A 26,693-nucleotide genomic window follows, 5' to 3' on the forward strand; every position below is an offset into this window, starting at 1 on the left:
TATTTTTCAAAGTAAAAATGATGAACTTTGTAAAAAGCTTTTTACTCTGCAGTTTCTTACTATTATATTTATATATATTTATATATATATATATATATAAATGCTAAATTCGATAAGCCGTTTCGAGAACAGGCTTGTGTCATCGTGTCTAAATCTGCCGAATGAAAGCGATGGTTCGTTATCGTTTTCGTGATTTACGGTGGTATTTGTAAATTAGTTGTCAAAGCGGCGTTAGAGAATCCGCGAGACAAGAGCGTCTTTCGGGGACTTACGAGGCATAAGCTTCGCGTCTGCCAGAATGCGAGAGAAATCCCGAACCAGAAGAGGAAGGAAACGAAGGAGAGATAGGAAAAGGACGATAGAGTGAAAGAGAGAAAGAGAGAGAGAGAGAGAGAGAGAAGAGAGTGTGGGTAAAGGAGTACTTTGTTATTCCGGTTGCAGCGAGAGAGTATCAAAATGGTAAGCGACTCGCATCCATTAATCACGTTTATAGCGGCCCAATGTCGCAAGTCACTGTTGTACACTATGTAAACGCACGCGTGCACCCTCTTTCTCTCTCTCTCTCTCTCTCTCTCTCTCTCTCTCTCTCTCTCTCTTTCTTATTCTCTTTCGCACCGTAACTTCCGTTACACCGTACGATGCTTCAATCGGCAGTTAATGGGGAGGTATCGGTTCTTAGATTCATTCAGAATATTGTTACGGTCGCATCCTGGCGATGACGCAGCTCCAAACGCACCCTCGTAGACACACATACATTCGCACGCACAGCCGTGTTTGGATGAATCCTTACGCGAAGTCTTTTGTTCCCCGCGCGTGTCCTGAATTAAATGCTGTCCCTTTACGCGACGATCTCGCGCCTCATCGATTATCCGCGAGAATCTCGCCATAGAGTTGGACACCACCGTGATATCTTTCTATCGGGTATCATCAGCTCGAGCGATTCGCCAGTTATTAATTCGCCGTGCGTATCATCTGTCAGCGGTGAAACACCGCACCTTCGTACGTCGCGCAAACCTTTTTAAATTTCCAGGACGGCGTTATCGGCGCGAATAGACCGAGCAGAAGGCGCGCTTCTCGCGCAACAATAGAGTTCTTGAAATGCGAGAACACAAAGATATTCCCATCACGGCGAAGCGACGGCACCTTCGCACGTCCCGCTTTAGAAAAGCCGACGGTTCTCATACTTTCCTTAGCGTGTAAGAGAGAAAGAGCGACTGGGAAACCTGGGACGTTTAAATTCTCCACGCTCGTCGGTCTCGCGGAGATACATTATAAGAGTAGCTGCACCGGCCTGTCAGTTCGTGCTTTGTCGGAGCGCGTTAGCGCCGCGCACATCTCCGTCCATGTTGTTTTATTAATAAAATTCATAGGAGCCCTGCGCGCGCGGCAACGGCGGTGGCTGGTTTCACCCTCCCTGATCCACCGTTGGCAACCGTGAAACGCGGGATAGAGGGATGCCGGGCGCAAGAAACCGGCCATAGGAGAGCAGGGTGTATGCGGAAAGGGAGACGCGGCGCGAAGCCAACAATAATAGTGACAACTCTCTGATTCAATAAAGCATAATATCTGGACCCGGGGCCGAGGAGCGCGGGACGTTGCAGCGTCCTTTAGTCGTCCCGCGATGCGGGGTGAGAGCGAACGGCGACGGGACAACCCCGAGGGTTGCCATTGATATCAACATAAATCACAATAGGAATTTGTATTACAGTTACAGAGGCTCTGGTGGATAGGAAATAAGGAATGTAATAAAGAAAATTGCTAGCGAAGGAAAAGGGAAGAGAGGGAGAGAGATCTTTTCGAAGAGACGGAAGAGACGGAAAGCTCTTCCGAGAAATACGAGTATTCCGTTTCGCAACAAAACGTCTCGTTCCGCGAAACGGTTACGTTAAAAGCAAAGCTAACGACAACGCGAAGTAACACGCGCAGATAAATGCGCGCCGGGATAATGGCCTTCACGAGAATCGCTTCGAGTGTCATCTCGCTGAATGAAAAACCAGAGTTCGCGAGCGCAGTCGCGAGCGCGCCGAATAATCCCGATTACCGCAACGCGTCGTAATTTCAGCTTGATTGTCATTCGATTCGCTGTCACGCGTCCTCGAAATTGCGAGGCTCCAAAACATTCAATAGCATTACGGGGGAGGCAAATTAAAAACAAATATATCACTGATTTACCCGCGACACCGATATACATTTATTTGTTCTACGTTGAATATCCCCTCCCACCCCTCGTTTCGTTGGGCGACCTGTTTTCAACTATTTGCTTAATTTGCACGCATTTCGGCGGCGAAACGTTCTGCAAATAACACTCGCGATCGTCGCGATTATTTCAGTTCGCCATTTCGCGAAAATAAAAATATCATCGCGTGGAATATATCGCTGTAGTTATTACGCGCATTAAAAAGCGATTCGTCATTTTTAATTATTAACAGAGCGCCAAATTTTTCGCGCACGAGTTTCGCCTTTTCGGCGTAAATTAATATTCATCGTGGGATAACGTAGACCATTTAAAACTCGTCTCTCTATCGAGCTTCCCTCATTGAAATATTATTTCGATAACGCGATAAGAGGGGGAGCGGGAGCCAGTAGTATATTCTTGGCGCGAAAGGAAAACAATTAAAGTCGCAATTAAAAATGAATGTTTTTATTAGCCTTGCCCCCCTTTCCCTGCGAAACGCGAGGGTAAAATGTGTTGTGTACGCGCGCGCACATTCGAGGAGAGAAACGAAGGGGAAGAGACGCGGAAAGAGACAGAGAAAAAGAGAGCGAGAGTTGCAGAAACGAGATAGACGAGAGGGTTAGCAGGACGATGGGAGGGGGAGGGGGAGGGGGGTCGCGGAAGGGATGACGGGGAGGGGGGATAGCTCGGAGGCGAGGAATGGGGAATTGTAATGAGCAGCTCGACAGTTACAAATGACAGGACGGAATTCGCGAACTGCGATAGAACCCAGCTTCTGCCTAAAGGCCGCTTTACACACCCGAACGGAAATGTTTCGTCCGTCGTAGGTCAATTTCACCTTACCCAAGGTCGTAACTCCGTGCTTTTCAGTCTACCTTGGTCAAAAAATAATTTCGAAATAATAATATTTTTGAAGAAAAAAATCTGTACGAAACATAAGCGAATTTATCGAGAAATTTTGCGCCGCGAATGGTTATTTTGATCAACGGTTTTTATTTAGCTCGATTTTGGGAAGATCTTCTCATGTTCGATTAAAAATTTATATTTTTTTCTCTGTATTTGTTCGAAATATTTATATATCCAAACTCGCGGTTGACGATGAGACATAAGAGAATCTTGCGTCCCGATACTTTGCAGACTTCGCATTTTCTAATGTGAAGCGGACCTAAAGTCCTTTCTCTACGTCCTGATGATACGGTAAGCCTGCGCCACACTTAAAGTAAACATTGTTGCTTACATGTACGCATTCCGTACGTAGGGCTCGACGAGGAACGGAACGATAAGGTATGCTGCTAACGATGCCAACGATGCCGGATAATGCGTCGACGGCCGACACCGGAGTGAGAAGGGATGGTGGTCGAGCGGACGATACGCTGTCCATGATCCGTACTTACAAGGAATTTGTGATTTCGAGGAGATGGTGACATCGAGTGTTGCGCTTCATTTCGCGCGATTCCCATAGTGTGGAGAACATTTTAAAACTATCATAATCAGAATGTTTAAAGAGAGATCAAGAGAATACGATTAAAATAAAGGATATTCTTCTGTTTATATAAGATTATTTTAATTATTTTAATTATTTTAGATATGAGAGAATTAGATCCATCTTTTTTTTAGCCATAATGTTCTATTCCAAGATATTTTCTTCATCTTCATGAAAAATCGATATATAGCTTCGCTACTTTTTCCTTCGTGCATCTTTAGCAACGAAAAATTCTCTATAATGTACGGCAAGATCCTATTTCTCCACGATACGAGAGATCCGCGGTTAAAGCATCGGAGAAAGAAGACCTCCATCGGGAAAAGTGCGGGTAAAGCGCGAGATACCACAGAGAGGTGGATGGCGAAACCGCGAGAGGACTCGAAAAGGAGGCGGAACAAGTCTCCGATCCCTCGGGGAGCGGAAGAGACGTCATACCACCGTATCCGGGATCTGATTCGGGATAAACGGCGGAAGAGATATTCCGTCGGACGATACCGAAGAAGAAAGAACATGGCTAGACACGCATCTCGGTGGTATGGTCTCCTCCTCGTATGTACGATTCGGCGATATCTTGTACGCGAGAGCACACACGCCGCTTCTGTTCTCTATAAGAGGTTTTATCGACTTGTATTTGCGGTAACCCCCTATTGCGCCCTCCTCGCGGTTCCCGAATAACTGTTCTCTCAAATTGGATGCGAGCTGCTATCCGGATCTCTGTAATCGTACGCAATCGTCGCACGCGAATAACAATGTCGACCTTCTTCTCATTCGAATACTCAACTCGTCTCTAAAACTTAATATGATTTTGTATAGCATAAGAGCTTGTATTCTATCAAAACTTTCATTATATATTTCTTATCGTATAAAAAATTGAAAAAATTAATACAAATCTACATTTTGTCAACATTTCTTGCTTTCTCTCTCCCTCTAATATATACGCAATTGCAACTGTTTTTAATAACAGTCTGAAAAATAGATATTTCAGAGTTTCAACATTCTTTATACATTTTTTGATTATTTTAACTCTTCAATTTTTGAAGGATTTCATCGATTTTTCTTTACATTGAAAGAGATAACTTTCATTATCCATTTTACGGTAATACGAGGCCAAGATATATATCGGAAGAAAAACGGGCACGGGAATTTTCGCTCGTCGGCATTCTCGGTGTGCTTCGCCATTAAATCGCATCGGAAGGATTACCATCCGTCACGGACCGTGGAAAGACTTCAGCTCATCTACCTCGCGCACGAAAGGAGCCTGATGAGGTTCACGAGGAGGTCAGTCGGAACTGCGCCGTTACTCTTCTCCACGGAGTTGTTAATAACCGGTAAACCTGTTCGCGGTTGCAGATCGAGCCAATTGGATGCGAATAGTAAATACGGGCGAAGACGATATAAAATTCGCCGATATGCGAAGAAAAGAGAGCGAGCAAGAGAGGTCTTATATAATACGAAGACAGTCAAAGGGCGTTCGAAGGAAGAGCAGAGAAAGTTGGGTAGTCCTTAGCGGAGGAGGATACGGGAGGAGAAAGGAAAGGTTCGGTACGTAGCAATATACGGGAGACTTAGCCGTGATAAATCCTTATATATGAGGCCGCACCGCGGCGGCCCTCTATATGAAACTCCCTCCGGAGCACCCCACGGGATTACCCTTATACCTCTCTGGTCGACCTATACCGTCGGAGAAAAGTCACTATGTTGCTACGTGTAGGGTAACGTCGCGCGTCCCTGTGTAGAAATAGAAAACAAATGAGAAATCAAAGGAATCGGATTTCCTCGCGATCGATTTATGGAAATGGCTAATGTTGATCCTTGGTATTTCACGACTTGTCAATTAATCTCTTTCATTCAACATTACCTTTTAAATGCGAGAGTGATGTTAATGTTGCAATCAAATGTATATTGTATTACGAGATCATTTCAAAAATATGCAACGTATACGACTTTTCCGATGAAGGAAAGGCTCTCTGTTTCTCTTCCTTCCCTTTTCCCGTTAAATCCGAATTTAGGAAATGACGCGCGACGAAGAATGACGCGTGCAATTTGGGAAGTCGGCGAGAGGTGATCGCGTATTGCGGAGCCCGGCTTGCTACCCGGGTTTCCGCTACGTTTGACGTTATAAAGATCCGTATCGGCGGCTATAGCGATTATCCACGATGGCGACATAATCGTTACGTCGTTAACTCTTAACGGCGTTACGGCGTAATCCGGTACGGAGGATGCACGGGGGATGTTTTGTTTTATCGCGTCGTACGGAAGCAGTTGCACCGTCATTCCGGAAAAAATTCCCAACCCTCCCTCCTCTCTTCCTGCCCTCCTGCCCCACCCCCACCCCCATCCTCCCCCTGTGTCGACACACGTGCACACATGTGTGTCATACATGCGTGATTTCCGCGCGTTCAGAAATAAATCTCGCGCAATTCCGTGTTTTTAACCACTCGTTTCTGATCGCTCTAAGCACTCGCGCGATTACTGGCCGTGATGGCCGATCAAAAAATCATTCGAAAATCCGGTATCGCCCATTACGTCGTTCGACCGTGCAATAGCTTTTATTTGATTTATAGTGCCGCGAGCAAAAAGGATCGCATCGCCATTCGAAATGGCGGCAGGGGTGGGGAATCATATATTTTTTATGCACCCACGATAAATATATTGCCTCCGCGGATGCAAATATTGTAGAAACGGCTTAATCGAGAGAAATCAATATATCTTAATTGTCTGTCACATTCTTTTCGGAATAATTGTTTTTCGCATTTGACAAATTCTCCCTAAATAGTATTAGTATATTAATGTATAATTAATATAATTAATATATCTCACGTATCATTAATCTTACAAATCGTTGCAATTCGCATCATTAATATGATATATCCGTATATTATAATGCATATAATAAATGATACATGCATGAGTATTACGTCAGCTGTGTTACCAAGAGAAGCTTTTCAATTCTCGGAGAGAGAAAGCGCGAAATAAAATTATTATACCCGGCCAACGCGGGAGGGGAAAGGAGGGGGGAGGGGGAAGAGATTGTTTTTATTTGACGTTTTAACGGCCAAGTGCCTGTTTTGAATTATAGAGGATATATGTTCGACGAGCTCGTCTGTGTATTCGACATTTTTATTTGAAAGCTGATTCGTTTTCCCCGTGCCGCTGAAATTTCCGGGTCCGCTGATGCGTATGACGTATGTAGAATATAAAATGCGCAACGTATTATTGAACAATAGCCAGCCGATAATAGGTCCGAATGCGCGTCGGTGCGTGTCATTAATGGATTTATGCTTTCTGCGAATAGGTCCCCGCGGGATCCGCGTATCTCGCGTATGCGCGCGATTTCCTTCGATACCGAGCGTCCGCGATAATGACCATCGATCGACGTACGGGACGCGAAAGCGAAATTATTAAGACGAACGTGAGACAGTCGGCGATGACGAAAGCGTCGCTCTCGCGAACGATCCCGGCCGTTGCGTCTATTATCTCGCGCGTTCGTTCTCACGCAAAAATTGTCGAACTATAAAATCCACTCGGTCAAACGACGCGCCGAGCGGTCGGTCGGCTCACTTTTAGGCGGGCGTAAAAACAATGCGTGTCGCGGAGTAAAAAATTTGAAACTCCCTCCGCGCTATTAAAACAAAGAGAGTTTCGGGTACAGAGCATCGGCGGGCATAAAATGTTTGTCGTTTGCGATGGACGAACGGTTATACGGCTGCGATTTTTGGCGGCGGTCAATAAGTGAAAGAGAGAAGGAGAATGAACGGAGGGAGAATGATAGCTCTCATTGGAGAGAAATAGAAAGAAAAAGAGAGGGAGGGGGGAGGGAGAGAGAGAGAGAGAGAGAAAAAGAGATAGAGAGAAATCGAACGACAATTATTATCGTGAAAATGGAATATCTCGTTGGGTAACGACGGCGGCTGTGCGCGGAGAGGAGGCGGTGGTCCACGCTGAGGTAATGGGTGAGAGAGGAGGGGGATGATCCAGCCGGATGCCATTCCCGGTTGCACCGGCCCGTTTACAGAGAAAGAGAGGCTCAACAGGGGGTGGGTGGGTTGGGAGGGGGGGGGAGGGAGGATGACGGGGGATGAAGGAGGGGAAGGACAAAATCGGACGCGAGAGGGGCGGCTGGTTGCCGGCTGCCATTGTGTTTCGTTATAATTAAAAACGCGATTCGCAATTGCAAATTGGAAAATGGGAGAGAGCGTGCCGGTCGGCATTGTTTATGGGCTGTTCATTGATTTTTATGCGCCGAAATTAATGACCGACCCGCGATTTCGGGGCGTCGCCGTATAATCGTCGACGTGTATGTACCTACGGGTGTCGTTATGCGCTCGTCCTATCGCGCATCGGATCCACCAACAAAAAAAAAAAAGAGAGAGAGAGAGAGAGAGAGAGAGAGAGAGAGAGAGAGGGAGAGAGAGAGAAGGGGGAGGGAAGGACCACCGGACAAATGCGGAATTTGCAACGGGCCGGCCGGGTAACGAAGTGTGCGCCGCAGTGAATCTGCAAATACTGATATCTTGCTGATACAAACTGCGCTACAACGGACGGCAAATAATTAAATAATTATCGTGATAATATTTTGCGAAAGGCATCGATGATATCTCGTAATCGCTAATCATCGTTAAAAACTACTTGATTTGTGCTCCCAAATTTAAAACAAAAATTATCACTTCACGCTTAAACAAACGTGACTTTCGTAAACGTTGATAATAGGAGATAACGAGTCCAGGAATTTTGAAATTGCATCATTTATCGATGTTAAACAAATGAGTAAATTTAACCTTACTGTATAGATTTATGCATTCTGATGTATGTATGATTCACAGATACACGAAGAGAGGACATACTCTCTTCATTTTTCCCTGCGCTTTTCCCGCAGCAAAATATCCAAACGATTTATCACACTCACGTTCTTAAGTTGAAAGTTGAAAATTTCCAACACTGCTCTGCTCGACAGACGCGACGGTACGGTACTGCTATAATGCTATAATTAGCGTTATCGTCGTAACGGAGACGAGACGAGGTATCGGGAAAATTGAGGAAAAAAAGGACGGTGGAAAAGTAGCGCGCGGAGCCAGGAGACCCGGACCATTAGCCAATCTGGCGGTAATGCGATCGGAGCTAATGGCCGCACGGCATCCGATAGCTCTTAAATAACTCGCGAGTTGTGCGGTATTGCACGTACAAACACACGCGCCCGATTCCACGCACACAAGCTAATTCCCGCGCTTCCGGGATTTATCAATTCGGCGGAACTTCCTCCTATCTGGACTCACCGCGAGAGCTCTCGGCGGCATCGGCCGATGAATGTTTACTGCGCGCGGATCGCATCTGGCAGGCTCGAAAATATTGTATTACAGGTGAATAATATAGCCAGATCAAATATAACAATTAACTCTAAACAGCGTACATATCCCGTAAGATACGTACGTAGCTCCTCGGCGGAAATCAGTCGCTCATCGGCGTTTGCGGTGCATCAGAAAATGCAAGGAGGGAGAGAGAGGGATTAATAATATAAAAAATTTTTCATAACTGTCGCACAACATGTTGTCATTCGACGAGATAACTCGAATAAATGAGAACAGCCATACATAGCCTTTTCAGCCGTATAAAGTACCAAACATTTTTCATCAAATTATCATCTTTCAACAAATATATTTTTCGTTATTTTTGAATCAGCTTTATTTTTTGCGCGAGATTATATATCACCTTTATTGCCGCGAGCACAATTTTTTTATTTGACGCTGATGAACATTTATGTCTACAATATCGACTACTAAACCAATAAAAATTTGCTGTATTTTACTGCAGCAAATTTAAATACACTATTAGTATAGATGATATTATATACAAATGTCCAATGTTTTAATACCAAATCGTATTCTGGCGTATGAATTTCTTAAACTTAATCTTTATTCGAATCGATTCACATTTGCGACTTGTATAAAGCTCTCTCTCTCTCCTCTCTTGTATTATTTTATATTATTTCTTTAAAAATGTAGAAAAAATATATAATATATATCGAGTTGCGCTTTCAATTTTATCCACGCGCAGCCACTGTAATAAGGATCGCGGTGGGAGAACCATCGGGTAGTAGGGATTTCTTAAGTAAGTATAAATCCGAATGATGCGCTCGTAAAACGACCGGTGATGTTTCCGCGCAACGGCAGAAAAGCGGAAGAGAGCGGCCCTCCTCTCGCACGCCGAAAACTCCCCGGCCGGATCGAGAGATCTTTGACCAGGACGTCTTATCCCTCCTCTCGTGTCTCCGATTTACGTGTCGACATTACATCGCCGACTTATGTCGGTCGGATGGCCGGAGTTTTACGACACCCTCCATCGTTTTTCTCGAGCGTAGTCGGGCCGCGAGTCGAGAGCGGCGAACGCCGCTCGTACGTGCACGCGCGCGGAAAAGAGTCGCGTATATAAGTGCGCGAAGAAGGACGATGGTTCATTTTATTATATCGTAACACGCGGCGCGGCGGGCTTACGACTTTCTGATTGATAAGACTGCCATCAGAACGAGCTGTTTCACGGCCGTACGGGCTCTAACGCGCGGCTCATGTTATTACGGTTCAACTTTTTAGGCCCGGACTGTCGTCCGGCCAACCGAGAGCGAACCTTGCGGTCCACTAATCTTTGGAGATCTCCGAAGCGACCGGAGTGAATGATGCTCGTGCCGGCTCTCTCCTTCTCACTCTCTGTCGCATATATTGCTCTTTTATTTACCGTGTTGCGCGATAACTGTGATTCATCGTCGGACATGATGGTTTATATATATATATATATATAAAAAAAAAGAATTTAAGCGCGTGTCGCAAATGGGGTGTTTAATTATGAGTGTTTAACTTCCAATTTTTTCCTTTAACGTTCGTTCAGTTAAAAATAGCGCGAGATAATTGGACGGACATAACGCTAGCGTGCGACGCGAGATGGTGAAAAATTGCTGCAGCCGGGTTATATGCCGCTAATCTGCGCGGTGTTTTCAGCGCGCAATGAATGTAAAGCAGTTATGAAACCCGTACAAAATATTTGCGTGATTAATACTCGCGACAGTCTAACAAATCGTCAACGCTGCCTCGCGATAGCACAGGGAGCCATCGATAGGAATACAATAGAAAGAGAGACGGAGAGAGAAGGTGAGCTTCTCACATTCTTTTTTTTTCCGTTCTATTCCATCTCCAAAATTCGGAATAGTCGAAGGAAAGAGAAAGTCGAAGACGCGTGACCACGGCGAAAGCATTTTTCGCGGCAAATGTCCCGTGACGGTGAACAGTCGCCGCCACTCGTGCTTTTAGATGTCCACCCCTAAACAAATTTACGTTCGGCCGGCAAATAAATGTTCGGCAATAACAGCGCCCTTATGTACTTCGTCGAAATTCCGAAAACCGTTTGCGTCGTAATCTAGCTACGCCTCGGAAACATTACGATTCGTAAGCGCCAAATTTACACTTCTGCGTTCGTCCGATGCGCTTAAATCGTTTCTTTTCGCTCATCGTAGAAAATACACATTCCCTTAACGATATATAAGAATAAAATGACTAGGATAGTGATTTAAAATGATGACATAATAATATTCTATCCACAAAGGCATATTAGGAAACGGATCTTAATGATACGACGGTAATTTTCTATGAGTATAAACGCTACTCGATAGATTACGAGAGAAATTCCGACGAGACGCAGAGATACGAGATTCTTTGAGGGACATCGATTCGATTATAGGGATATCGTTCTGTGGAACGCATAAATTTCGTGTCCCGGTCCACAGGTAACCATATCCTCGTGAGACACCATCCTTTCGGTCGGAGGTGATTCATCTAATCTAAAATCTTGTCGCTGCCACATATAAGATTTCCCCAGCGGTGTATCGAATTATTTTGACCTGTCCATAGGAGAATACAGCGTATCTCTCGCATCGTAATAATCCATACAATCTCTTCTACGTTATTAAAGTTTTTATTGATTTTCTTATTTAAGTGTTATTTTTTTCTCGGATCTTTTCGGCGGAATACACGGTATGAAAAAAGTAAATTGTATTCATCAACATTCTTTCATATAGTAACCAAGTAATTTCTTGTTTAACTATTTATTCTTTTTATTCCGCTAATTTTTTTATAAAATTTTTACACGTCCATGAGATTTTATTTCAATTATACCTATCTTTAACTATGGTTAAATTTCTTGTAGAAATCTTGTTCAAGATTTCATTTAAATTATATCTATATATTTTTTTAAATAATGTTCAATGATAAATAAATATTGGTAAATTAAAGAAAAAAAGGGAAAGAGTAATTATAAATTTAGAAAAAATGTCCAGCATTTTTACATCAAGATACATTTCAGAAGTAACAAATTCTTCTTGACGCGAAGAGTGATCGCTCGTCACCGCCTTCGAACGGCGACTATCTTCTTGTATGTCAGCTTATTTGTCAAAAGTCACCGCGATCGACGTATCAGTCTCCCTCTAAGCTGTTTAAAATATGCGGCTAATAATATTCTCACATTTTGGACGGATTGCCGCGTCAGCGCCATGCTCGAAAGAGACGCGTTAATAAAAGGGCTTCGCGGTCAGATAGGTATCGACAATTAATATACGACGGTCCAGGGGGTTCGGGTGGTTCATGGCGCCGGGAACGCGACGCAGGGGAAGAGATTTTCAAAGAAAGAGATATATCCCAGGATAACCACCTAGAGAGATAGAAAGATAGGCACAGAGAGAGAGAGAGAGAGAGAGAGAGAGAGAGAGAGAGAGATCGAAAATTAAGAAAAAGAGAACACGCAGATGGACAGATGGATCTTGTGTCTTACTAGAGTTGAAAGATTCGACCAACACAATGCCGATAATCAATATTAAAATTTAAAATAACGCTCCGAATTACACATGTCAATTATATCGTCTGGACGTCTCAGACGCATTGATCAAAATTTTAAATTGAATTAATTCACACGAGAATAGATTAACCACGTTTCAAAAGGAATAAAAGCGTAATGAGTCAGGCCGGCGAAACAGTGTCCCGTAAAGTCAATTTTATCGACTGTTGTCAGACGAATTATGCACGGAACGCCAATCATATTCCTTAATTATATTAGTTGCTCTCTCCTATTGTGCGAATTTTGTTGCGTCTTGCAAATTGACGAGAATCGTAGGGAAAAAATCGTACGCCGCGACGAATATTTCATTGCTCGCGACATCGTTATCGGTATCTCTCTAGACATTTCAAAGCAATTAAACTCGTTAAAAAGACACGACTGCAAAACAGTTATACGTCTCCTGTTTCGCGCACCGCCGAAGCAGCGAACGTCGTTCGCTGAACGTCGCGTCGATAAATCTGTTTGAATCGGAAATCCGTATGTCGAGATACAAAGGACGAAGGATACCACGTATGTATATCGTCGATATACGAATACGATGCCGATATATACGAAATATCGTCGATCGTTCTCTCGCTGTAAGTTTTCGTGTCGAGAAGCGCAATACCGATTTTAATTTAGCTGCCTGCGATCGCCGGCTTGCGCCGGCGGTCGTCGCCGCAAAGTATCGTAGGACGGACGTGATAATTATCGCCGAGTCAAAGAACGATCCTCGACGTCCGCGTTCATCGACACCGCACGCAAATACGGGGCGACACATGTATAATACGTGTATACATATATAGATGCGTACACGTTACCCCCGAACACGCCCCGGGGTCCCTTTTGATGTTACAAACACGGCACTGCGCTGTGTCGGGAAACTCATTTTCTGAAGCCTGTCCTCGGCTGTCCGCGGATCGTCGGCAGGCGGGCGGATTACATATTTCCATTTGGCAATCGACTGGCCTCCTCTCCCTGTCTAGCCGTGTGCCGCTTGACGTACATACGTAGCTTACTTTATACCGGTGGGTAAAAACGAATCCCAGACACGAGGCGGTCTCTTGTCAGCGGCTAATTAACGGTAGACGTCGACGTGCTGCCTCGACGGTAGAAAGGAACCTGTCACATGTATTTTTTTCAATACGACCCGACTCTCCGATTCGCGGATTTTCATCGGCGATATCGATTCGCAAAATCGCGCGTCTTTCCCCGGCCTTTGAGTTACGGATGACGCGGCGACGATTCTTTTAGCGCTTCAGTTGAAACAATTCCAAGTAGATTGCGAGAGCGAGTATCGTCGACAAGACTCATGGTATACATATATATGTAGGATTTAAGTACGTATTATATGTACCGATATGCGTAGTATCGCATGTCGATATTGCGGCTAGATCATAAAGCAGTAACTAATCCTTTAGCGAGTCGCCGCTAAGAGAGATTCTTGTTATCGCGTGCGCAATCTTTATTTTGACGTATGCGGCTAGATCACAGGGTGGCCGCGAGTCCGAAAAGATAAACACTACTCTTCGATCGACGTCTTTTAATCTCCGGGCATAAACAGACGAGCAGCTTAATCTCGGGGCATAAACAGGCGAGAAGCAGCGAGCGTCAGTCAGTCCTTCGCCGTCAGTTAAGAGTTGTACTACATTCTTATATTCCCTTATAATAAATATCTGTTTTAAATAAAACCTACAAATTGGGGGCTCGTCCGGGATTATAGCCTAGAGTGTAGTGCTAGCAGACGACCATAAGAAGTGCCTTAGAAGTTTTCAAGAAGTTTTCTAAGACATAACTATAATGACGGAACCAAGTGCCAGCGCAGCAAACGACGATCTGAATGCGAAGCTGACGGACATGACGACAGCTCAATTAAGGCAAGAATTGAAAAAACGAAATTTGAAAACGGCAGGACTGAAAAACGAACTCATCCTAAGACTGTTACCGTTTATGCAACTCGAGCGCGAACACGGTGAAACAGAACAACACGGCGAAGTTAGAAATAAAAATGATGAAGACGCAAGCAGAAAACAAGAAGACAACAGCGAAAGCGACACAAGTCTGAGCGACGAAGATGAAGTGTCGATTGTTGAAAGAAGACAAAACACAGGAAGGGCCCGAGGAAATCAGTTATTAACATTCAGAGATGTTGAAGAATCCTTAGAGACGTTCAACGGAGATGACAAGGTTGATGTGAAGATGTGGATCAAAGATTTCGAAGAAATGGCTGCATTGTGCGAGTGGTCCGATATTCAAAAAGTAGCATACGCGAAACGTCTTCTTCGCGGGTCAGCAAAACTGTTTGTCAAACATGAAAGATGCACGAAAACATGGAAGAAGCTGCGGCGTGCATTAAAGGAAGAATTTGTTAATATCGTGGACAGTCATGCAGTACACCAAGAGTTATTACGACGAAAGAAATCATCTGACGAATCATATCAAGCATATATATACAGAATGCTTGAAATTGCCGCACAAGCCGACGTCGATACACCATCGGTAATTCGATACATTATCGAAGGAATACAAGACGATGCAGTTAACAAAACTGTGTTACACGGAGCAAAGACGATACGTGAATTAAAAGAAAAATTCACTCAATATGAAGCTATAAGGAAAGAAAGAAAATTAAAGACGAAGCAGTCGAAGCCAGAGGAAAAGAAGAAGACGACTCAAGGGGACACGAATACAACGACGACGAAAAGATGTTTCAACTGTGGTAGCAGAGATCATTTGGGTAAAGTGTGCCCGATGAAAGAGCAAGGCGCCAAGTGTTTCAAGTGTAATCAATACGGACATATAGCCAAATTGTGTAAGGGAACAGTGAGTGTACAGAAAGAAACCGCGTGCGTAATTGTTAAGAACACACAACAAAAGCAGGTAAAGCAAGTAGAAGTCGCGAATCAATGTTTTGTTAGTATTATAGACACGGGCAGCGATTTGAGCTTAATAAATCGAGATTGTTACGAGAAGATAGGTTGTCCGAAATTAAACAATAAAATAAATTTTGACGGTTTAGGCGCATTAAATAATAGTACGTACGGCTCTTTTGCAATAGATGTTGCTATTGACGATGAAACATATAAAATTGTATTTCACGTCGTTGATAATGAAATAATGAAACATGCAATCTTGATTGGTGCTGACTTTTTAAATCTAGTTGAATTACATTCGATAAAAGGTCAGGTAGTTATCCGAAAAATTCCTGAAAAATCAATTCACGCAAGTAGTACAGAGTTACCCGAGGTGTTAAAGGTTGATATAATAGAAAACGCAGATCCATTTGACTTTTCATATATCTCTGATAAAAACTTACGACGCGAAGTAGAAGTTATTGCAAGAAATTATGAACCTAAAAAAACGCGTGAAATCGGTGTTAAAATGACGCTAATTTTGAAAGATGATATTCCAATTTACCAAAGACCACGTAGATTGTCTCCATCGGAAAAGGAAGAAGTTGATAAACAGTTAAAAACGTGGATAGACGACGGTATTATAAGACCCTCTAATGCCGAGTACGCAAGCCCTGTTGTACTAGTTAAAAAAAAAAATGGTGACACAAGAATCTGTGTAGACTTTCGAAAATTAAACAAGAAAATCATAAAAGATCATTATCCGTTGCCGTTAATCGAGGATCAGTTAGACCGGTTGCAAGGCGCGAAAATGTTTAGTACTATTGACTTAAAAAATGGATTTTTCCATGTCAAAGTGGCCGAAGAAAGTAGGAAGTATACTTCTTTCATTGTTCCAACAGGTCAATACGAATTCATACGGATGCCATTCGGGCTTTGCAATTCTCCGGCTATATTCCAAAAGTTTATAAATGCTGTATTCAAAGATTTAATTTCTGAGGGAATCGTATTAACTTATATGGACGATCTAATTATTCCTTCGCAGAACATTGAACAAGCAATTGATAGTTTAAAACGCGTATTAGAAGTTTCAAGTCAAGCTGGTTTGCACATAAATTGGCAAAAGTGTAAATTTATTCAAACAGAAATTATATACTTAGGACACATCGTAACGGACGGAACTGTAAAACCCGCGGAATGCAAAACTAATGCTGTTATGAAATTTCCGGTCCCCAGATGTGTCAAAGATGTACAAAGTTTTATCGGCCTTACGGGTTATTTCCGTAAATTTATTTATCAATACTCAATGATAGCACGACCGCTAACAAATCTTTTGAGGAATAATATAGAGTTTCGGTTTGGTAAAGACGAAGAACAAGCATTTCGAAGTTTAAAACTCGCATTGATCAATAAGCCTGTTTTAAAATTATATAAAAGCGGAGCCGAAACGGAATTACATACGGACGCTTCAAAATTTGGTTACGGTGCGATATTATTGCAAAAGGATTATTTAGACAATGCTTTCCATCCGGTCTATTATGCAAGCGGGAAAACTACTCCAGCTGAAGAAAAATATACTAGTTATGAATTGGAAATACTTGCAGTCGTCAAAGCATTGAAAAAATTTAGAGTATATTTATTAGGCATTCATTTTAAAATTATTACCGATTGTAAAGCATTTACTTTAACAATGAACAAACGAGATTTGTGCGTCCGCGTGGCTCGATGGGCTCTTGCATTAGAGGAATATGACTATGAAATCCAGCACAGGCCAGGGAAAAATATGATGCATGTCGACGCACTAAGTCGAAATCCCCTCCCAGAAATTTTGCTCGTTCATGAAAGTAATGATAGTTTAATCGCTAGATTTAGAAAAGCTCAGAGTACCGATCAAGATCTGCAAAAAATCCTTAAACTAGCGACACTCAATAAAGCCGACAGTTATATAGTAAGAAATAATTTACTGTATCGAGATCATGATGGCGAATTATTGTTAGTAGTACCTAAGACGTTACAAAATTCGATAATTAGACAAGCGCATGAGCAAGGTCACTTTGGCGTTAATAAGACGGAAATGCTTGTACGAAGAGACTATTGGTTTAAGACTATGCGATCGAAAATCGAAAAAGTAGTAACGAGTTGTATAAATTGCATTCTAGCAGAGCGAAAACAAGGTAAACAAGAAGGATTCTTGAATGTAATTGATAAAGGAGATGTTCCGTTACATACCTATCATGTGGATCACTTAGGTCCAATGCCAAGCACAAAAAAAAAATACCGTCATATTTTCGTCATAGTTGATGCGTTTAGTAAATTCGTGTGGTTATATGCTACGAAATCGACCGATGCTGCCGAAATAATCGACCGTTTGCGCAAACAATCCGTTGTATTTGGAAACCCGCATAGAATCATATCAGATCGCGGTACGGCGTTTACATCAAGCGCGTTTAAAGAATATTGTACCGAGGAAAAAATTCAGCATCTTCTTATTACCACGGGAATACCTAGAGGTAATGGGCAAGTCGAAAGGGTAAACCGTACCCTTATACCACTTTTAACTAAATTGTCGGCCCCAAAACCAGAAGAATGGTTTAAATTTATCGATACTGCTCAGAGATATTTAAACACTACGCCGAGCAGGAGCACGGGCCGAACACCGTTCCAATTAATGTTTGGCATTCACATGCGATTAAGAGAAGATACACAAATACGCGAGATGATTGAAAACGAATGGGCGCGAATGTTCGAAGAAGAACGCGACGATATCCGACAGGAAGCCAAAGAAAAAATAGCCGAGATCCAAAGAGAAAATTTAAAGACTTTTAACAAAAAACGAAAAGTAGCATTAAAATACGCGGACGGAGATCTTGTCGCGATTAAGAGAACTCAATTCGGTCCGGGACTTAAATTTCATAGTAAATTTTTAGGCCCTTATCGTGTAACTAAAGGAATGCGTAATAATCGGTATATAGTTGCGAAAATAGGTGAACATGAAGGACCGCAAGAAACTTCTACGTCTGCCGATTATATGAAACCTTGGTTGCATTTCGATGATACAGATGAACCTGAAAGCGAGGACGAAGAAGGAACCGAAAAATAAAGAATAAAAAATCACAATTAACATTCGAGGACGAATGTCTTACAGGACGGCCGAGATGTAGGATTTAAGTACGTATTATATGTACCGATATGCGTAGTATCGCATGTCGATATTGCGGCTAGATCATAAAGCAGTAACTAATCCTTTAGCGAGTCGCCGCTAAGAGAGATTCTTGTTATCGCGTGCGCAATCTTTATTTTGACGTATGCGGCTAGATCACAGGGTGGCCGCGAGTCCGAAAAGATAAACACTACTCTTCGATCGACGTCTTTTAATCTCCGGGCATAAAGAGACGAGCAGCTTAATCTCGGGGCATAAACAGGCGAGAAGCAGCGAGCGTCAGTCAGTCCTTCGCCGTCAGTTAAGAGTTGTACTACATTCTTATATTCCCTTATAATAAATATCTGTTTTAAATAAAACCTACATATATATATATTTATTTCTCTATTTTACAAAACATGCATTTTTCCTATTCGTGTCGTATTTGTATAATCCTGTGCATATAGAATATATTTTGCGATGCGGACAACCACGACGCAAACGAGCGAGCGGTTAGCCCGCAAGCGTGGTCAGAATCGCGGGGCGATATTCACGACACCCGCTCAGATGCTCCCGCATCCTGCCGCACGCAGAGGACGCACCGCGGGTATTCGGACCGCGTCCGGCCGTTTTTCCCACCGCATCGATTAGCGTCTATTTATAGTAATTTGGCGCGATGCCTCGGGGTTCCTGGAATAAGAGCCATCCGGAGATAAGGGGGATCGTCCTTGCCTCCGTGCACAACCGCCGGACCGACGATGCATTCGCAATTCGCGAGAGGAGGATCTCCGTTCTCCTCTCCATCCTTGCCGTGCGTCCTTTCTCGTTGCCTCCCGTCTCCGTTTCCCTCTTCGTCAACGAAGAGGGGGATAGAGAGGGAGAGAACAAGAGAGACCGACAAGTAGGAGGACTTGCCGATTCGCGTCATGCGGCTACCGGGAAGCCGGGCAATGTCCTGCATTGCGATGCGACGGACGACGTGTATCGTCCGTCAATCATCCCAGAGACACGTACCCGTCATCGCGTACCCTGCATGTAATATAACCAAACACCATCGTGGCCGAACGTGTAAACAACGCGCATTGCGCGCGTTTACGTCGTGCCGCCATCTTTCCGCGCTATCGCGACGAATTGACTGGACCGCGCGACGTGGATAGACAAATGGATCAAGATTTATTTAAGGCATACCGCGTGCGCGCGCTAGGAAATTAAGCGGGAACTCGGAAATGGGGAGAAAAACCCATTCGCTGAAAATGCGTCAATTGTCATCAACGTGCAAATTCAATGGGACAAATTTATGCGTTCAATTATATGTCATATCTCGAGTCATATGTACTATAATGTAATATAAACGTTAAAAATAAACATATGCACACATATAAATATATTTCTATATAGATATTAGTATATAGATATTTTTTCAACGTTAGTAGATTAAATAAGATAATTTTTTTTTTTTTTTTTTTTTTGCGTATCGTCGTTTCAAAGGGCAGAGCGAAAGAAACGGCGTGAGGATGACAGAAAAGAACGAGAAGAAAACGAGGCCTCCCTCGCGGTCGCGAGAACGGTGCGGGAAGAGAAAGAGAGAAAGAGAAAGAAAGCTCGGAGATGGTATCGGGTTGAGGCCGAACGGAACGTTGTTACATTCAAATTAGAGTGGACGACGGTATGCGTACCTGAGAGTCGCGTCGGGTCGTTGTCGTCTTCGGACGCCAGGAGGACCGTCCTCTTGGCGTTCGAGCCGTATATACGGGCGGTTCGCTTATACACACCGCGGCAACACACCGTGGTGGAGGACTTACGGACGAAGGATCGTATTCAAAACAGCGGGTGGCTCCCAAGCCCCCGAGCCGTCATGCGATCTTGTCCTTCCACAACGAGCGGGTCCCATCGCGCTCCGTCTCGAGGCGGAATTTCAATACACTCGTATATTTAACGAACGTCCAACCGTATCCCCCCCCCCCTTTTCTCTCCTCTTTCCGCGCGCGTTTTCGCTCCCGCGTCCTCCTCTTTTTCCTCCGCTTCTTCTATGCTACGTCTTCCTTTTCGTCCTTTTCTTATTCGTCCGCTTCACCCGCTTATTCGCCCGACGCTTTTTCGTCCTTCGCCCCTACGTGTTCCTTTTTCCATTGAGTTTCTCGAGGTTCCCTCTCGGTATACACCGAGAGGAGAACTCGTTCGCCGATCGCGGAATCGTCTTTTTGTATTTCCCCGCCGCGAAAGAGAGGAATCGGGAAAGACGCGTCGCGGCTGTGAGACTGGAATCGGGAATTTATCGTCAGTTAAACGGGCTCTCGTTCCCCAGCTATCTTATCCCGAATGAAAGGCCTTTTGACGGACCCCTGGTGTCCCGATCGTTCGCTCGCTTCGGCCGTGACTCTCGAGACGCCAACAACAGAATTAGCGATGTAAATCGCAACGGCCGCTGCAATTCCGGCGAGGGAAAGAATTTTTAATATGTCGCGCGATTTATTTGTTTAACGACTTCTGCGATTCCAACTAAAAAAAATAACGATATTTATACATTTTGGAATTATAATAACGAGCTGTACACATATATCGATTATAATATAATATTGCAACGATAGCAACATTGATACGAAGGATGTACATAAGTTGTTTCAATGCAACTTTTACGTAACAGCTAGCTTAAGTTGCATGATATTCTCTTAGATATAATAATATTTATCTAAGCGTACCAGTTATTGACTAATAACGTATTTGCGTTAACAAATTACTTCAAATGACGTTTCAAGATATTAAAATAAATAGCGCTTGTCAGCGACGTATTTGTGATATAGAAATCTACTGTCATCTAGAAGCATTGTGACTATATCGTCGCGTTTCTATCCATGTTTTCTTTGTCTGAAATCCGTCGTTACCCGTACGTTAACCTCCTGACAATTAACCTGCGTTACTTTGCGCACGCCGTATCGCGTGCCAGAAGTTTCCGCGAAAGGAAGAACGCGCGATGCATTTAGCCGATCGGCAAGGTCGTTCCTACGATCGACGGTCTCGTCTTCCCTTCGATTGTTAATGATCTCAACGTGTGACTCTCCTGTCTGCTAAACTTCCGTTGTTAGCATAATTTTCGCATTTGTATTTCTGTCATATTTCTCTTTAGTATTAAACAGTATTAAGCAAACTGATTTACTTTTATGTCACAACTTATCTCAATCCTTATATTTTGAGTTTTATTTATTGTACAATATATATCAGAAAAATGATTGCTTATCATTAGACATGAATTATGATAACATCAATATTTAAATATTATGTCATATTTTGTTACATGCATCAATTTATGTGTGTTATACTATATTTAAAATTTTTAAAAACGTTATTAATAATAAATACTGTATTTTATGGGCGTCTTAATATCATAAAGTTGAAATATGTATATCAAAAGATTTCTGTTATGTATATATATATATATTATTCACGCTAATGCTACGAAAAAAAAACTGACAAAGAATCTGGACATTTCGAACTACAACCCTCGATAGCAAAAGAACGATAGCGAGACGAACCCTCGCCCTACGCGTTAATTGGCTCACTTGGGGATTTCTGACGCTAATACACGTGCAGTTTTCTCCTTCCGTAAGTTTCTGCCACGTGCCATACATCCACGTTAAGCTTTTTTTACTAATGTTGTTCAATGATTCAACATATATTCTTTATATCGTAGAAAGCATAAGAGATATTGCAAAAAAAAATATAGCTATGTAATTTTTTTTATGTATATTCCGAACAAATTATAAGTTTATTAAATGTCTTCGTAATAATCGATGAGAGATATATTCTAGTATCGACTAAAGTATATCTACGATAGACGTAACGAGACCGGAAAGGATAATATCTTAAGCGCGCGATATCGGTACGCTTATCACTTCAATCTCCAGGGTATTTCTGACAGAAAACATTACGAATTTTGCCGCACAAAGAAGCGAAAGCCGGAACCACGCTGAAAGAAGAGTGACGCCCCTCGAATAAAGTATGGCTCTGTTTACCCCGAGCTAATGGCCGTTGGATCGACCATCGTCCGCCATGTAACTCAACCGAGTCCGCGCTTCCTTCACATTTTATAGACGTATATATCTACTAGCTAACGATCAACGTAAGAAGCGGCGATTACTGAAGGAAAACTAAGAAAACTAACGGCGAGAGTAAGTGTTCTTTCTTTAACTAGATAATAATTTATACTGTGACTTGAAAGGAGTCGGAGGATTAATTTGAAATAAAAAAATTATTGATCGATATTATCAAGAAGAAAGAATAATAGATATTTCATAAATCACATTTTACTCGAAAGAACTTTACTAGGAAGTAGAAAGTTTATTAAAAATATGTGATTACTCCGAATTTTATAGAATGCATTAAATTCATATTTATAAAAATCTTGTAAAAAAAATTGTCATTACTAAAGTATTAATTAAAGAATTAAATAAGTAATAAAATTAAATTATGAAAGATTTATACGCACGACATATATGTAATATTTTGATTCAATCACTCTTGCCCATCGCACCCCCGCTGATATTTCCTGACATAAATGTATCGAAAGACAGCGTCGCTTTCGCAGATAATAAATTCTGATTGACAATGGTATGAGGAAGATGTTAGACCTCCGCGGGATATCTACGTCCGATGCATTGTGACATCTCTGTCCAGAAGTGGCAGGGGCGTACATTGTCTTCGCCTTCATCTGCTCACCTCTCGACCCTCCTTTACATACGTACGATACACTGCCGCGACGACAAGAGGCATGTGCCTTTAAAAAAAAGAGAGGGAAACTATATATTGTATATTACTTTTATATTTAAAATTATTCATTCTAAAATTATTACTGCTAGAATTTTATTGTTTTATCGTGTATCCTTAATTTATTTCTAGAATTATAATCATCCGAAGAAATTTTTATATAAAATAGCTCGAAAATTTAATTATGGGAAAGTGTTATATTATATCGAAAACAGAAATTGTTTTCGCGTAGAGCGCAAAGAATGCAACGTCGTTTGTTTATAACTTTCACTACCAACATTGGACGAGTCATCGACTAGCAGAGGGCTCTTTGCATAACGCCGGCTGCGACGAGACAAATGGCGATCGTTTGGACGCGAAGCGTCGGAAGTAATGGCTGCCCTTCTGGCCCTCTTTTTCAGCTTTTTCAAGCCAGCATTATTGCATGGCCCGGCGTGTCCCCAATTTCGCCGTGCTCCAAGTACGAAATAACGAGAGCGCGTACGACCAGTCCGTCCGACGCGCTTTACCTCGGCCGCATATAACCGCCGAAACCAACCATTTGTCATCTGTAATTAAAGAATAATGTTTTCCTCTTTGCGCCGATGGGGAGAGAACTCGCCGAGAGCATAATCTCGTTTCTCGCCGCACGCTCCGCGTGCGTAATCTGAATGCGGGGCCTCTTTTCTCCTTTTATTGCTACGATCATTGGAAATACATCCGGACGTGATAAATATATTAAACAAAAGTTAATCCCGCGACATAATTATTATTTTATTATATCGTAATTAATTATCGAATTAATGCGACAATTAATCAGGATCCGCGTGTGCGCGCCCCGATATACTTCATAAATATTAATCTCGCGATAATTACTGAGCCACGGCGCAAACAACAGATAACAATTTGCACGTTTTAACGAGGCGCGTTTGGATTTGTTTCAACGACAAAAGAGGAAACGGGAGTTTCCCGATTGTGATATCCAAACTATAATATCGAAACCTATAATTAATGCACACGCACATACGCACACAGTGTTATAATATTGGTTATATTTAATAAAATAAATGTATGATTAAATTTTAGTAAAAAAAAAAAAAAAAAAAAAAAATGACGCATCATGACGATAATGTCGGCTATAAGACGTTCTTGGAAAGCCATTTCTCTTTACAAGCATCAGAAGCACCGATTTCATTTGATAATCCGGTCAGGCCTGCCCCCGACGGCGCGAACAAATTGTTATAATCGGCGCGACGCTTTAAGTACAACGGCTCCGTGACAAGATGTGGCAGGATAAGAATGATACGTGTCTCATTGTGCGACAACGGCGACGACCTGGTGAGGAAAGAGAGGATGAGACTGAGGAAGGGCGGAGAGGGCAAGGAGGATGGACAAGCGATCAGAGGCCCATCAAAATGCACGGCGTCTCTTCGGGCCCGATTCCCGATTGCCGAGGCCTTTGGCCAACTCGCGATACCTACTTACGGACACCTGCACGCTGTTGCATTAAATCACCGTCGAAACAAAATTCGATCGCTTCGCACGGTGGTCCTCGTCTCCATGCACTTTTATCGCGAGAAATGAGCGACTCAAAGATCAAGATTTATCGAAAAGCGGTTCCCGCGATGGATTCTTCGAAGTATATCGATTCCGCGAATCTCATGCTTGCAAATTAAAGGAGATATATTGAAGGAGATAATTAAGAGCGTATTCCGTCGAATTATTTCCTAAGATGTCGGCTCTATTATACTTACAATAGATGCGCGGTAATTAATACCAAGATGTCTCATTCGATTTCGATAATAAAGAGACAAAGCTGATAATATACGCTAATTAACGAGGATCAGCGAATAATTGGCTAATTAGAGAGAAATATACCGCCAAGTCACGATTAGAAGGAAAGTATTTTACGGGCATATATTTCTTGTGTGATTAAACATTAGTTAGTGAAAGCGCAATGCTATATCGTTAACTCTCCTATCGGTAAACCTATATATTAAAAAGTATTTGAAATTTAATTAAATAACTAGTGTTAAAGAATTTAAAATTATACAAAATTAAATAAATATTTTATTTAATTTTTCTCGAAGGTCCTATTTCGATAGTAAAGTCAATATTATCAATAATACGCCAAATATTTTCCATTAAAAATTCTATTCTTTTTTTTTCTTTTTTTTTCTTTTTGTGGCATTAACTCGACTTTTTTACGGAATAAAGACGGCTTTAGAATTTCGTCATTTTTGTCGTGATTTCGTCTATTAAACGAGACAGGTCGCATCTTCTGTCAAATACAATATTATGCCAGTCCCAAGAACGGTATAGATGCGAACGAAAGAAACGAAACGAGAAAGACAGGGAAGCGCAATTCCGGGTCAGAGGGGCACTTAAGATCCGCGGAGGCTGATGTATTTATAAGGAAGAAGATTTGCATACGATGCAGCAGATCATCGATAACAAAGTTCTGTGTGCGAGGCGGCACGTCTCGGAGATTCAAAGAGACTTTGCGCCATTATATCCACGATCCGTCTCTTTTCTCTCTCTCTCTCTCTCTCTCTCTCTCTCTCTCTATATATATATATATATATATATATATATATATATATATATATATATATCTCGCTATCCTTTCGTTCCCCTTAGATAGGCGAATTGCCAACTCCCGGACAAAATAAGCGTCTACAATATGTATATGCTGCTAATGTTTCATCCTAGTCTTAACTTATTTGCTCTTTTCTATCGACACGATGCCGCCGGAACAAAGTGGCGTTTCCTTGATTGACGTTGATTTACGAAACAATCGCTTTTTTGCCTTTTGAATTCGCCCAAGTATGTATTTCGATCTCAACCTACTCGACAATCTCGAATATCATAAAATATCCTCTCAAATCGCGTTCCATTCACGTTGTACTTTGAATTCACGACGTGTTCACTACTTGCTATGTTTTATATATATTTATCAAATATTGTTTTTGCATCATGGACATCGTTGATAACAAATGTTCCCTTTTCTTTTTGATCCTCCTAGCCATCATTTTTAAGAGTTTTGCTAAACGATGCATGCTTTTTCACTTATTATATGATTAAGTTTGAATGCAATAACTATACGTGTACGCAATATTGCTATAAGTTTTGTAGTAGAAAATAATTTGTGTGTTAGAAACAATAAGGCAATGAACTTTTGTTCTAAGAAATAGTAGAATCGGGGATAAATAATTAAAGTGTCTCCGCGATGGTATAGTATGTTTTATTTTGAAATAAAAGAATTTTTCCGCAATAATTTCTTCTTAATTATATATTAGTGTTAAGAAGATTAAATGTCAAAATCTGCGAAATGATTTCATTAATTTGAACATAAACGATCGGAAAAATAAAAGAAAAAAAGAATAAACCGGATATTGATGCAACTTCCGTCCTCCGCCCACATTATCTACATAGCCATGCGTGATCGGAACG

The 26,693-nt window shown here is 42.2% G+C and overlaps 1 protein-coding gene across 5 annotated transcripts in view; it reads right to left on the bottom strand.

Annotated features, from left to right (window-relative positions):
• Rrp46 (exosome complex component Rrp46) overlaps positions 1-26,693 on the bottom strand; it is a 117,700-nt gene that overhangs the window by 27,184 nt on the left and 63,823 nt on the right. The window contains exon 6 of one of the 5 annotated variants that reach the window (XM_070300425.1): positions 22,971-23,271. The exons of 3 other annotated variants lie outside the window; for them this stretch is intronic. In XM_070300425.1, the coding sequence (XP_070156526.1) occupies positions 23,228-23,271 (44 nt within the window). In that variant the 3' untranslated portion in view covers positions 22,971-23,227. Of the gene's footprint in view, positions 1-22,970; positions 23,272-23,516; positions 23,810-26,693 lie in introns of those variants that run through there. One more of the 5 variants, XM_070300421.1, reaches the window with a different exon arrangement.

Source organism: Polyergus mexicanus, unplaced genomic scaffold (assembly GCF_030449975.1).
Source record: "Polyergus mexicanus isolate NDT 795.1 unplaced genomic scaffold, iyPolMexi1.0 SCAF_8, whole genome shotgun sequence".
Taxonomy (NCBI): Eukaryota; Metazoa; Arthropoda; class Insecta; order Hymenoptera; family Formicidae; genus Polyergus; species Polyergus mexicanus.